Consider the following 14,696-nt stretch of genomic DNA (forward strand, 5'->3'; position numbering starts at 1 on the left):
TATATTTTTAATCTGTTTTATTATAATCTCATTACAATCATTTAAAAAATGTTTTTACAATGAATAATTATATATAATTATACTAGTGCTTGTACCATATTCATAGTAAACAAATATTTATTATGTTATAAATATTTGAAAACAAAAATTAAATTTATTTATATTGATTGTTGTACACCTGTATCATAACGGCATAAACTGAAGTTTCCGATCAATTTTGATACCTGCCGCGTGTTGGTTACGGAGAACCATATATTAATATTTTTTTAACTATTTATTTTTAAATGATTTATGCGATCAAATTTCATCTATAGTGTGCATATAAGTGTTATAATATAATAAAAAGAATTAATTGCAATGTAATACAGCATACAATTATAATTTTCATAGAAATATAAAAAATATGAAATTATACTTATATCTTTAATGTGTTCAAAAACTCACTGCATAAATAATTTACTGCATTCGATTAGTGAGGGAGAGTCAATGATATAAATATAAACACTAACCAAACAAATTTTAAGAATTGCAGATGAAGATTTACATAACCTCCAAGAAATTTTACTTCGAAGAAACAGATACGAAGAATGAAATAAAACATATTTTTGCTAGTAAGACGTAATAAAAGGGATGATATAGAATTAATTCACATTATTGCACAATTAATTCAGTAGTAGGAAACATTAGAGAACAACAACAAACAAAAGATTTTATTTATTTTTTAAATAAAATATTTCCAAAAATGTATGGTTTATTTGCTTCACCATCATGATATAATATGTTTATTGTAAATACACTTCACACAAAATACTAATAAAATGTAAGCAGCATTACTTGCAAATATTTATTATAAATTTATAAATATTAAAAGGAAACAAAATGTAATTATATTAGAAGATAACATATACAAATACCTCGAATATAGTTCAATAATTTTAAAAATTAAAATTCTAATGAAAAAGATTCCATTACTATAAAGTCTTAATTAGACTCACAATTCAACTGAAAATAAAGTGGAACATGGAATTGCAAATTGCATTAACAAAGAATAAGAAGAAAAGACAAAATGAAACGAATCTGCGACCGCTCATAAGTAAAACTAACTACAAAACTAATTTTCAAGATAGCGACAATGAGCATTCGTTTTCTAATAACGCAAATATCACAGAAGATATGGAAGATACTTTCCCAATGTTCAATAGAGATACGTCCAAATTATTTACTAATACAGACTCTATGAATTCATCGGAATTTGCATCGAAATCAGTGGACGTTATCGTTGATATTCATCAAGAATATAAAGAAGAAAAATCACATGATAATAACATCGAACATGGTGGAGCATCAAATAAGAAAAATTCATTTCTGAAGGAATCCGAAAATGTGAAAGCATTTTCGACAAAAAATATTTTTCACGAAAAGATCGAGAAATCAAAAACCAATTCAAAACATGAAAATCTTTCAAGAGACGATGATGATATAAAAGTCGTAGATTCGTTAGATTTGATAGAAGAATTTGGAGAATCTCTGGTCGCTAAAAAAAATGGAAAAGAGATTCAAACGGTGAGTAAGAATAAATTAAGCGATAAATTAAGTAAAAAGAATATTAATCAGTCATCTGTCGAGAGAAAGTTACATGGCAGAAAACAATGGATTACGCCGAAAGATGAGAAAGAAGAAGTAAAGAAACCAACGAGAAAACGATGGTCGAAAGATAACACCGTAATTCGATTACCAGAGACTAGGAACACTTCTTGGACGATTGTATCTTCAAAAAGTGCATCTTCGTTTGTTCAATATTCAGAGAAACCACTACCAGCAACTAGATCGTTCTTGAAGAAATCATTGTTCGGGTTTGATAATGAGGCCTTCGATTCGGAAGAAATTCTCACGATTGAAACTGATCATAATCGAAGCAACCCAAAAATCAGGATGAAGAGAATGGTTCACAATCCAGAACAAATGGAGCTTTCTACTTTCGATAGTCGAAGCATTCGAGATTCGTTGAGCGAAGAAAATAAAAGTTTCAAAGAAACAGCGATTGTGACCGAAGATTTGAAGAAGTCTGCAAATTTGGACAGTGAAACGTCTGAGAATCGAAGGAGGAATGCAATATTAGATGTTGAACGTATTGATAAGTTTAACCGCGGTGATATATCTTTGAAAGATAGAAGGAATCGTGGATTAAGAAATAAGAGAAGTTTCGTAGAAAAGAGTAACAAAAGTACTTCTAATAGTTCGAATAGCTCTCAGAGCTTGGAAGAAATCACTGCGCAATCGGATGACGATTCTAAGGAAGTATCGATAAAAGATGATCGATTTTTGATAAGAAGTGGTCGAAAGCATTCCGTTAACAGTCGAAGGCATTCCAAGGAAAATTCACTACCTGTTACTGAAGATAATCTCGATGAAGATTGTTTAAAACATTCTAGTCAATATTCGGTGACTACTTCCGAAAACGATGATTTTGACGAAAATCGTGCTAAAGCAACTAACGATGAAGCTAAGTTAAAAAGGTCTAAAACAAAGAAAAAGAAATCGAAATTTATAGAACATCAGTTGCAGAAAAAAGACAAAGAAAAGAGGCTTTCTAAAAATTTGACGCCGAGTGTCAATGTCGAAGAAAGTTCAAAAAGGAAGAAAAAGTGGAAGAAGAAAGACGATATAAAATATATATCCGTAACGATTCATAGAACAGATGTGTTGGAGATTGATTACGTGACGAAACATCCTATGGTAAAGGTTCATATAGTAAAGGCTGAAAATGGGAAGTATTTGAAAAATGAACATGGTGCGTGTACGTATTTGCAGCCTGTAATAACTGGGAAGTTTGACTTCAAAGAGAATAAGTCTATAGTTCCGGTATGGGAGGAAGAACTTATCTTCGAACATGATTTCAAAGAGCTTTTGAAAATTGATAATGAACAGGTTGTAATACTTTTTGAAATCGTCGATCTTTTGAGTTTTGCCGAGGCCAGCTTCAATTATGATAAATTTGGCAAGTGTTTTGGTTACTATATATGGTGTATATACATAGTTAATATCTAACATTTAGTTTAGAAGAATTGAGAAGCTTATAACAAAAACGACCACCCTTCTCCATGTTTATATGTTACGTTATCCATATTATAATATATTTCAGTCCTTTTTAACAAAATATATATAGGTAATATTAAACAAACATATTTATTATATTTATTATTATTATAATTAATTCTAATATCTATAATAATTGTAATTAATATTACATTAATTATATTTTATATTATAATTAATTATTTTTACAAAACCACTTAATTTTCATTCGATAATAAGTCAGAACACAGATTATTTTTCATAATTTCGATTTCACAATGCTATGAGCGTCGTTTTTGATTACTGAAAGGGATTATTATCTTAAAAATCGATATATCTGATAAGGGTCATCTTTGCTATAAGCTTCTCCATTAGTTTTAATTAATATAGGATTAAAATTAATCGTTTGATTTTATTCGTTAAAATAGGTCATGAAGGTTGTTGGTACAAGGTTGCATGGGCTTTTTTAAAGCCTGTAGGACGAAACCAGGTGTTACATATTAACAAAAAAGTCAGATTACAACTGTATAAACCTCGAAAGAATTCGCAAAAATTTGATAAATTTCATACGTGTGAAGTAAGTGATTACTAAGTGAATAGGCATAAAGTAAACATTATTATTTTCGTCATTAATAACTCGATCAAAATCCTTTTTTATCCTAAATATGTAACATGATTTTATAGTACTTTCTATGTAAATTTTTAAGGTCAACTGTAATCTTTTATATTTTCTCTTTGCTTATCAGACATTGCTAGCAGGCGTTGAAAAGAATTTAAAGTAAAGATATTTTTATATTTTAATGTGAAATAAATTTCATTTTAATATGTAAATATAAAATTTTGATATATATACTTTTATTGAAATATAAAAATGTAATCATATATAGATATATTTTTTATCTGTATATAAGATCAGTTATCAAATAGATATCAAATATACTTACATTTTCTGCTAAAATGTAATTTAGTTAGAAGATTACAAATACAGATGCACAGCGCGATTTTATTTTTTATTAGAACTGTCATAAGATATTATAACAAAATGAAATTTACTTCTAAACATTAACACGCAATTTATTACCTTTGGCATATTTCGTTGTCAAACGATGTATGTAGATAAGATAAAGGGGAGACTATTAGTTTTATCAATTTTAGCAATTATATTTGAAATCACTTGAAACTTCGATGATTCGTGTATTTAATTCTAATATATCATTGATGAGATTTTAAATATTTTGAATTTTCAAATTGAATTTTCTAGGTGTATACGTGGTGGAAATCGAACGTCCGAGAAAAGTATCCTAGCAGTTTATTTGTTACCGCAAAATCCATCAACCAGCCTAAATTAGAACCTGTTCTTTATCGGCAATTATCGTTATATGATTTATCCAACACACGTAATGAATCACGCGGGATATCTGTTCATACTTCAAACCCTATGAACTTGCCAAAATGGACTAGATTAGCCGCACAGTCATGTAAAATACCAAATGAAATTTTCTTCGAAACGGATATTGGCGAAAATGGATGTTTTTACATTGCTTTTAGTAACGACGGCAAATATTTGGCTTGTTGCTTTTCCGAAGAGCACGACTATCCCATTGTTGTCTACGAGGTGAATATTAAAATTTTTCATTTTTATTAATACGAAGGGTAAAAGATTTTGATGCGATTACATACCTTCTTCTTATTCCTACTACGTTCTTTCGGTCATTTTCGATCCAATTATATTTTTTTTAAGATTAAAAAATATCTTTAATTTGAACAAAAATGAGAAAAGTATGACTGATTTCTCATCTCAATTCTATATTAAGATGTTACAAATTCTTTCTGTTTGCTAAAATCAGAGCAAGATTGAAATATAAAAATTCGAGGTTTGTAGCAGGATTAAACAGTAAAAAGTGTAATACTAAAGAAATAATCTTATTAAGCATTGAAGAAATAATTCCAAGTATCATCATTAGTATATTTGTTGTATATATGTTGAGACCACGTCTTATGATAATTTTCAAAAAACCCAGTTAAATATTCTTCATATATTTTATTTTTTTTTAGTAATTGTTGTACAAATGATCTGGATTGTTTAAATATTAGATTATATTTTTTGTGATTTTAAATTGTTTTCATATATTACAAATCAATTAAAGGGATTACAAAAGTTTTAGCAAAAAATTATTTAATCTTTACACGTTCGATTGTATCTTTGTAAGTGATTCATTAACTAAATGATAAATATATTTTTTTTTTTGCGATAACTAGTTTCAAATTTTAGTACATTATGTCTTCTTTAAATAACTATTCGAAAAACGAGTTTCTACTATTAATAAGTTATACAAAATTTATAATTATATTATTCGATGATTAATTTCAGTGTAACATTCATAATTTTATTAAGTTTGGTAGAAAACACATTTATACATTGCAATAAACACAATTGTACAATTTCAAATTTGTCCAAATTTTTTCATGTGATGTTACATATTATTATATTATTTCGTTACGAATATTAAAGTTCTTTTAATTGCTGTTAGGTTGAAGCAAAGAAGATCTACGTACGGTTTTCAGGACATAAAACTTTCGTTTACTCCCTCAATTGGTCTAACAATGATAATTATTTGCTTTCTGTTTCATCTGATCAAACTGCTCGTATTTGGGATGTACAGAATCGAATTGTAGAACATATACAAGTAAGAATTTAAACATTTATTAGAAGATAACAGAAGGTAAACGAAATATGTTTATTTCGTAAAATTTTTAAATTTGGGTTTCGTCCAGCATTGATGTTATTATTAATATTATGTCTAAGTTAAAATTTATGTTATGTTTACGCAGAATGTCTCATTTCTTGATATCCTGATTAGCGTTGCTATTACTGCCGTAGCGAAAAATGTTTCATCTATATACATATATAAATATATGTGTTAACTGATAAACTTAATCAGTTAAGCAGTGCATCCTGTGTAACTCCTTTTCCCACTCAGAAAACCCCCGTAATTTCCTTTTCCAACCTTATCACACTCTTTGTTTCTTCGTACATTCCCATAATCCCTTAGTCTTTTACTTGTGCCCACCTGCCTCAACATCGCCTTCAACCCTCATCTGTCCACTCTGTTGAACGTCGTTTTCAAATCTGCAAATAAAAAAACACAAATACCCTCCCTCTTAGTTTATTCAACTCCTTATTTATTACATAATGATTATTATGTTAATATATATTATCATGTTTTCCTTCTGTAGTCTTCACTCAATAATATAATTTATTTGATATCATGATGGTAATATCAATCGAAATTAAATTGTGTATCTTTCAACAGATGATGCCTCATCCATCCTACGTGTACTGTGGCAAATTTGATCCCGATATTTCTTCGATAGTAGTAACTGGTTGTTACGATCGCATAGCACGTATTTGGATAGAAAATAAGAAGTCGAAAAATTGGGATCTTAGCCAAGAATTAGAGGGTCACGAAGGATTTATAAATTCTATGTATTTCCAGAAGAATAGTAACTTATTAACAGCAGATAGTGTCGGAATAATAATCATATGGGTGTTGAAAAAGAGTCGAAAAATATCATCCATGAAAGAATGGTACATATTACGAAAGATAAAGGTCAAAGAAATCGACGGTATAATAATTAACACAATTATTTTACATCCCTTGGAGTCTAGACTTCTCGTTCATTCACGGAACAATGGGTTAAGAATGTTAGATCTCGCAACTGGAGTAGTATTGCAAAAGTATAATGAATTGAATAATCAAAGGTATTCTTCATCTTATAATTTTACTTTTAATGATTCATTCTTGTCTGATTTCTTTTACGTTATCTTGAAATATTTCTTGTAGGATACAATCAACAGCTTGTATTTCTCCATGTGGCAATTTGATCTTTTGCGGTAGCGAGGATTCATCTTTGAACGTGTGGAATTTAGAAACCGGGAATCTTCTCGCAAAATATACGTTTGATCGACATTATCGAGCAGTAACTTGTGTAGATTATCATCCATACGATCACATATTAGCTTTTTCGACTTTTGGTAATTCTGCTTCGGTGAAAATTTTAAGATTTAATAAAGATGGTACGGGTGAAGATATAGGATTAAGAATGATGAGAGAGACTGAAAACACAGTGAATAATAGCGATGTTCCCATGAGATTCCTAAAGACATCCGTAATGCCCAAAGAAAAATTAAGATCGAATAACTCAAAGAAAGTAATCGAAGAGGCTTCCCATACGAAAGAAAAAAGCTTACAATCTAATCGAAGCCATAATTCTAGTCTTCTTAAGTTTTCTGATAGTGTTTTAGAAAAAGATAAATACAGCGATATAATGTACCATGATACAAAGATGAAGCTTCAACGATTAAATGAAGCTGGACAAACGATGAAAAGTCGCAGTACGAATCGTTTATATAATATTATTGAAAAGATTGATAGAATTTTATCAAATTCATCAAAATCGTCAGGCGATATTGAATCTGGGAGGAATTTTACCCTCCTCCAACAATCAAGTGAGAGTAAAGTCTTAACGTTTTTAAATGAAAACATAGAAAAACAGAGGAAGAAACTGAAAAAAAATAAGTCTGCGTATTTAACTATCGAAGATCAATCCAGTTCTTATTTTGAATCAAATACAACAAGTAGTGACAAACCGAAAGTTGTCGAATGTTATACATTACAAAGTGAAAGAACAAATGATTGGAATAGGAAGGAAAGATCGAAAAGCGCGAAGGAAATGAGAAACAGTAATATATCTAAGGATGACACAACGAAAACTTTTTCCGATAGCGCCACAAATTATCAAAAGATTAAAGCATATGACGAAATCACTAAAACTCTGTTACAAGAAAATATCGAACCGGATTTCGCTATTGAAATGGAAGAAAATAATAAAAAGTCAATAACTTATAAGAGTAATCGTCTTAGAAAGGACGATTCCGATTCGACTGATAGTGCTGGAACATATATCATAGAAAAGAATAATATAAAAGGTAGTGATAAAGATTCGACGAAAATGTTTGAAAATAGAAATATAGATTTAAATGATACAGAGAACGATTCGAATATAAAAGATTCCAGAAGCGGTAGTTCAGTACTTAGCAGCGCGACTTTTACTATAGAGAATGAAATCTCTATACCAACACCAAAGAAAAACGGTAAATCTAGTCTAAAATAATGCTTATTTAATAATATAAACATAAAAATCCAGTATTCATTACCATTATTTAATTTACAATGTCTTTACGTATTGTCATATTTTATATTTACGATTTTGTAATTTAAAAAGCGTATTATTTCATTACTTTTCATGCATGTATTTTTCATGAATTGTCAATACATTTTAAAATGAGCTATACTATGCAAAACTTCATTCCTGTAATGGTACTCCTTGTATAGCTTATTAATAAATGTTTTGTTTAATACGTTTGTTATAATTTATCATGCAATGATTATTTTTACGACAATCAAAATGCGTTATAATGCATGTAATCGCAATCATAACGCATTTTTGCAGCTATTCATGTAACTAGATTATTTTTTTTTTTTTGTTATATGAGAATTTGTTAGCACTTTGCATAATTTATATACTCATTTTTTTAAATTGTTGAATTGATTGTACAATATTCAATTGTAATATTCGATCAGAGATTAAATTAGAAATTTATTAACAATCCTCTACTGACTTAATTAAATAATTTCATTTTTTAAATTATTGTTAACTATCGATATCTCTTTTAATTAAAAAAATTTATTTTCGATGGTAATACATTTAATTTGACAAACTTTTAAAAATAAATGTATACAAGATTTATTAATTAATATTTATTAATTTCTTATAAAAAATGTAATATATGAATATTCTATTAAACAAATTTTTTGTCATATACATGAAGTTGGTTCGATAGTTAGTCATAAATATCCACAAAAAGATGTTTATATTGTCAAAGAATAATGTTTCACATTACTTTCATTCAGTGCAATTAATGAATTAACACAAAAGTTATTTCAACGTAAATAAATCCTGAATCATTTTTGTTTCAAATATGGGATCCTTTTTTGGAAGAATAACTAAAGTTTCTGTGAAAATAATTATTCTTCCCTTTCTATATTTGACATATTTATATGGCACGTATTTATCGAATGTAATTAACATAGCGCTTGTAATTTATCTCTTAATCATATTTAAATTAAGTGGTCTAGAAATACGTTTCGGAAATGAAGATGATGAAGAGGTATGAAATTTTTTGTTCATTAACAATAAAATTCAGTTCGAAATCTAAAGAATGCAATCATTTTCAGAGAGTAATTATTTTTTAATAGATATTCTGTATCAAAATCGATAATTTGTTTCCATTTAAGATTGATTCTAATTTTTCACATAAACATATTTCATGAATAACAAATCTACTATTCGCTTTTACAAATAGTGTCTCCAGTAACAAAGTCTATCAATTAATTAATGCTTTCTTAATTCCAAAAAAAAAAAAAAAAAAAAATGAAAAGTTGAGATTATTAGTGGTTTATTCCTAGATTCGTTACATACATGTAATTAAAAAGTGAATCTCGCGAAAAAAAAGAGAAATGGGTAGTATATTGACAACTTTGGCTACCATTGGCATCAGCATTATTTTTTATCCTTTCTTATTCCTTTGCTATGTTTATATTCTTTTCATCATGATCGTTTTTAACATTGTACAATCATTCTATATTTTTCTTATAATGTTACTTAGCGGTCTCTCGGATAGTACAGTCATTGATTAAGATTATGTGAGTTATTTATCATTTATAAATAAAAATGTGATTTTCAACTATTTGTCAATTTATGTATTACACAAAGTTTGCATTATTGCCTTACTTTCAGGACTTTGAAGATGCCGAAACTAATATCGAAACTGAAGATACTGCCCAATTACAAAATACTTAAAATTTTCTCGCGATTATCTGCAATTATGTAAAAATAACTATATAAATTTATTATTTCATTCATACCTAACTAATTAAAATGTACAATATTCTTTACGAAATACGTAAATAAAGAGTTCATTTTGATGAACAAAAGAATTAATTTTCGTATTCAATTTATCAGTAAATTGTTTTATAGAGAAGTTAATTTTTAAGGTTTATATACATTAAGAGATTTATACATATGTATAGAATGATTTTGTACCTGCCTTAATTACCTGAATTTTACTATCCTTATTTTTTGTACTAAAACATAATATTTCATTTTACTTACTTATTTACTTTATTATTTATTTATTGTCAGCGACACACAATTAAAGTTAATTTACGTAATTTAGTACACACACGTTACATAGTTATTACAACACGTATTATAATAGTTATGCAATTAGTATGCTTATTATTAGTTGACTATGTTTTATTCAATTCTTCATTGATAAATATTTCACTTTAATGAATAATAGAAAATACGGTAAAGAATATTTGTAGTTATTTCCGATTTTGACGTGACTATATTACTTTGTAACTTTAATAATTCAAGTGAATTTATGTGTATTTTAGATTATTTAAAATTTGCGATTAATGCATTTTTAAATCTCCTCCCTGCTGTTTTCTTATAATGCATGTAGAGATGCAAAACGCAAAAGTGAGTTCAGAAGATGCCGGTATAAGAATCGTATGGCGTCACAGGACGAAAACATGGTAGAGGTGTATCGGATTTTATCGTGTGTATTTCAATTTCACAGCTAAAAGCGTTAATTACATTAATTATGTGAAAGTAAATTAATCAAATATAATATTTTTGATCTTAAGATTTAACAAAATAGGCTTTTCTCAATAAAAAGCCTTTTTGCTGCAATGGTAACAATAACGAAATTAGTGCTCATCGCAGTTATTTATGGTAAAGTTATTTATCGCCATTAACTGTTTATAAGACGTAACTTTGTTGTGGATACTAGTTTGATAAAAATATGAAATTAGTATTAAGTAGTAAATTACTTCATAACCTCCAAATGTTGCCGATCGATAACTTACTAAAGTTTAGTGTTTAGCATTAAAATCTTTAATTTGATTTCATTCATTGAAACTTCTTGTTTATTAATTAGATTTGTTTAATATTTTAAAGATGACATCTCCTTTTGTTAATGTTTTTACTGGCTGTTTTTACAGTTTTTAACTGGATATATAAAAACCAATTATGTTGAAATTTTAATAGATAATATCTTCTTTAAATATATTTAATTTTTTTAAACATTTACTTGTAATTTTAACATTTATTCCTTTTATTTGCATACTCTGTACTTTTAAAACTACACTTAATTTATATGCATATAAAGTAATTTAAATTGACTCCATTTATGTTATTATCTTTTGATACAGTTAGTATTATTAAAACATAATCCAGTTTTTTCAGGTATTTTTACTCCTGTAATAGCATCACGTGTACTTGAACTAAGCGACAGGTATATAATGATTGATGTCTGTTATATGTAGACTATGGTTGTTTATGCATTTTTGGGAAATTTAGGATTCCAAAAAAATCTAGAAGTACATACAATATGCAAAAATATATACAATATTTAAAGTAGATCACTTATTATGATATTTAGGAGACAAAACAAATTTCTACTTAAATTTCATTTTTTTAATTATGTTCATAAAAGTATAAAATTGCATGAACATCCATAGTTTAATTATATTTTATATTTAATTAATGATATATATTTACATGTATATGTATAAAATTTTAAATATTCAATTTTTTAAATAGATTTTTGGATATTCATAAAGATGGGCAGTGGCTTGTTATGGTATAAATATAAAATATCTGATACATTATGTTTTTATGTAAAATTACTGCTTATAAACTACAAACACTACTTTTTCTGTAGATGTATGCACCATGGTGTGCACATTGCAAAAGATTAGAACCAATTTGGTCTCATGTAGCGCAACATTTACATGCGACATCAATAAGAGTTGGAAGAGTTGATTGCACCCGATTTACAAGTGTTGCTCATGCTTTTAAAGTTAAGGGATTTCCAACTATTATATTGTAAGAAGAAAGTTGGATTTATTTTTATAGCTTTGTATATATGTACATTTAGTGATACATTTCTCTACTGGTATTATTCCTCTTTTCTATATAGCTTAAAAGGTGAGCAAGAATTTGTATATCATGGAGATAGAACACGAGATGAAATAGTAAAATTTGCATTAAGAGTAAGTGGCCCACCTGTTCAAGAAGTAACAAAAACTCAAAGTTTCGATACAATTAAAAGGGAACGTGATCTATACTTTTTATATGTTGGAGAACGATCTGGACCATTATGGGTAAAATAAAAATTTTGTTTTGTGTAAAAACTAATAGAAATGTTATTAATGTTATGAGCTGAGACTCCGAGCAACGCGAGAAGCCAGCGAACATATTCTTATAGAATACAGTTGCAATACTAGTCTTGACTAGTGGTCTATCATGTAACTTTGATCAATAAAAATCGACGCGATTCGAGTGATAAAGTTGTATCGTGTGGGTACGTTCAATTGTGTTGTACAGGATTGTGGGATTGGATGTTAGGTTTTAATAATTATACTCAAATTTATACAAGAATACAAGTATATGCATTGCAATCAAGAGATTGTTCCATGTGAGTGTGTATCGCGGATAAATGAGTATTATATGCGTTACCTTATGGTTTGGTTGCTCAGTTTTGACGCACTGGTAATGCTGAAACTGTGAGCAGCGTGAGGGATTGTTAAACAGAATTTAGACCGACACGCGGACTTTGAAGGGTTAAAGTTTGATCGAAAGAAAATTTTAGCACTACATTAGCTTTTAATGAACGCAACGCGGAATTACACAATCTGTTCTGTCTAAGAAGCATATTTTTTTGGTTTTTTATATACCGTAAAGATCTCGGAATTCTATTGTAGGGGTGGATCAAGGAGTTTAGTGTACGTATATGGAAAATGTAACTCTTCAAGATTTCCAAGAACGATATCTTCCGGATGTTTATCACAACTGATATCCGAGCACAACCGCGACTGTATCTTATTGCTTAGATAAATATTTCAAAATAAAGGTGTTTCTGTTTCACAGAATTAAAAAACTACAGGTGAAGACCATTCTTCATCTGTAACATTAATGAAGATTTTAATTTAAATGAATATGTTTTAGGAATTTTATCATAAGACTGCAGATGTGTTCCAACCACATGCATTTTTCTATCAGTCTCATCCAAATGTTGTTAGTAAACATGCTCCTGTGGAAAATACTCCTGCATTGTTTGTCTATAAGGAAAATTTACATTATAATTTTAGTGGTAAATATTTGTAAAATATTGATATTACCTATAAAAATATATTTTTCGTAATCATCAATAATATCAATGAATAAAAAAATTAATTTTTAATAACAAATATTTTATAATAGGCCATGACATAAATAATATAGAAAAGTTAAATGAGACAGTATACAAATGGATAAATGCAGAACGTTTTCCTACATTCCCAAAAGTAACAAGAGGAAATATAAATCAACTTTTCCTGACAAATAAAAATCTAGTATTGGCAGTAGTAGAAGAAAATCAACTAGAAGAAATACCACTACACATGACACGGTTCAAAGATATGGTAGAATCTATAATTAAAAGCAAACGAGAAAAATATCATGAGTAAGTTACATTTTATGAATTTGTATATTCTTTATTTTATTATTCAAAATTTGATTATAATTACTGTTTTGGCATTTAGTCAATTTCAGTTTGGTTGGATAGCTAATCCAGATCTAGTCAATAGTATAGCAATGATGGTTTTACCATTGCCAAGCTTAATTGTTATTAATACTACAACAAACCACCATCACATTCCAGAGGATGAAACAGAAAAACTGACTCCTCATGTGATAGAGTTGTTCCTAGAGCAAATTCGAAATGAAAGTGCTCCGGTATATAAGATATTTTTTTTAAATAAATTTAAGATACTTTATGTGGTTAGAAAAAATTAACATTATGGCATATGTTTTCAGCGATATGGTGGAAACAGTTGGTTAATTCGTATATATAGATCATGGTTTGAATTAAAAACAACTCTTTCTGCAATGTGGATGGGTAACCCCATTCTAACAATGGTTTTGTTTGGTTTACCAGCAGGATTCTTATCATTAATATGTTACGGTATTTGTTGTCCAGATATTTTAGATGCAGATGACGATGAAGAAGGTACATATTTCTTTTTCCGCAAACCAGTATCTATGAATATGCATATTATTACTTTTTTAATGCTAAATGATTTTTCAGATCATCCAGGAGCAAATCATATGAAAAAAGATTGAAATAAATGAATTATTGTATTGTTTATATTAAACAGTTTTTGAAATTTTTAATCTATTATTTCTAATTTCATTTAGGTAATATTTATTAATTTTATATTACAAAATTTCGAATTACTGAGACGCTTTATTTATTATTCATTAGTGTAACAAAATTATATGAATTATGAAAGTGATTATTTTTGTAGTCAATGCAATGAAAGAGATTCTATGAATTATAAATAGAATGATAAAGATTTATCTTAGCTAAATGGAACTTTCATAAGACAATACAAATCATGTAAACAAGTAAACGAGCTTTTTTTAAACTGCGTAATAAATTTGTTTTA

The 14,696-nt window shown here is 28.0% G+C and overlaps 2 protein-coding genes across 6 annotated transcripts; both read left to right on the plus strand.

The window, feature by feature from the left end:
• The first annotated feature begins 130 nt into the window (after positions 1-130).
• Positions 131-8,820, plus strand: LOC138178881 (jouberin). The gene is made up of 6 exons (XM_069111186.1): positions 131-2,998; positions 3,504-3,652; positions 4,337-4,690; positions 5,607-5,762; positions 6,390-6,838; positions 6,921-8,820. The coding sequence occupies exons 1-6, from the start codon at positions 1,021-1,023 to the stop codon at positions 8,248-8,250; spliced, it is 4,416 nt and encodes a 1,471-aa protein (XP_068967287.1). The 5' UTR covers positions 131-1,020; the 3' UTR covers positions 8,251-8,820.
• A 1,809-nt stretch (positions 8,821-10,629) lies between these two features.
• Positions 10,630-14,414, plus strand: Tmx3 (Thioredoxin-related transmembrane protein 3). Of its 5 annotated transcripts, none has more exons than XM_069111210.1 (11): positions 10,630-10,762; positions 10,851-10,938; positions 11,443-11,500; positions 11,809-11,848; positions 11,930-12,093; positions 12,188-12,371; positions 13,216-13,360; positions 13,471-13,711; positions 13,791-13,983; positions 14,065-14,257; positions 14,336-14,414. In XM_069111210.1, exons 2-11 carry the CDS (start codon positions 10,896-10,898, stop codon positions 14,368-14,370), a joined length of 1,296 nt encoding a protein of 431 aa, XP_068967311.1. In that variant the 5' UTR covers positions 10,630-10,762; positions 10,851-10,895; the 3' UTR covers positions 14,371-14,414. The 5 variants fall into 5 exon arrangements, with proteins under 5 accessions (XP_068967311.1, XP_068967314.1, XP_068967310.1 ...); XM_069111213.1 differs by having other exon boundaries at positions 11,452-11,500; XM_069111209.1 differs by having other exon boundaries at positions 10,718-10,938.
• The last annotated feature ends 282 nt before the right edge of the window (positions 14,415-14,696 follow it).

The sequence above is a fragment of the Bombus flavifrons genome, chromosome 4 (assembly GCF_040668555.2).
Source record: "Bombus flavifrons isolate JBK064 chromosome 4, iyBomFlav1_principal, whole genome shotgun sequence".
Taxonomy (NCBI): Eukaryota; Metazoa; Arthropoda; class Insecta; order Hymenoptera; family Apidae; genus Bombus; species Bombus flavifrons.

What these genes read in the sequence shown, in the direction of transcription:
- LOC138178881 (XM_069111186.1), top strand. Translation starts at nt 1,021, where the DNA reads ATGGAATTGCAAATTGCATTAACAAAGAATAAGAAGAAAAGACAAAAT. An exon ending in CTTCAATTATGATAAATTTG is followed by an intron (nt 2,999 to 3,503) that starts GCAAGTGTTTTG and finishes TCGTTAAAATAG; the next exon opens with GTCATGAAGGTTGTTGGTAC. An exon ending in AATGAATTGAATAATCAAAG is followed by an intron (nt 6,839 to 6,920) that starts GTATTCTTCATC and finishes TATTTCTTGTAG; the next exon opens with GATACAATCAACAGCTTGTA.
- Tmx3 (XM_069111210.1), top strand. Translation starts at nt 10,896, where the DNA reads ATGGTAACAATAACGAAATTAGTGCTCATCGCAGTTATTTATG. An exon ending in ATGGGCAGTGGCTTGTTATG is followed by an intron (nt 11,849 to 11,929) that starts GTATAAATATAA and finishes CTTTTTCTGTAG; the next exon opens with ATGTATGCACCATGGTGTGC. An exon ending in TTCGAAATGAAAGTGCTCCG is followed by an intron (nt 13,984 to 14,064) that starts GTATATAAGATA and finishes ATATGTTTTCAG; the next exon opens with CGATATGGTGGAAACAGTTG.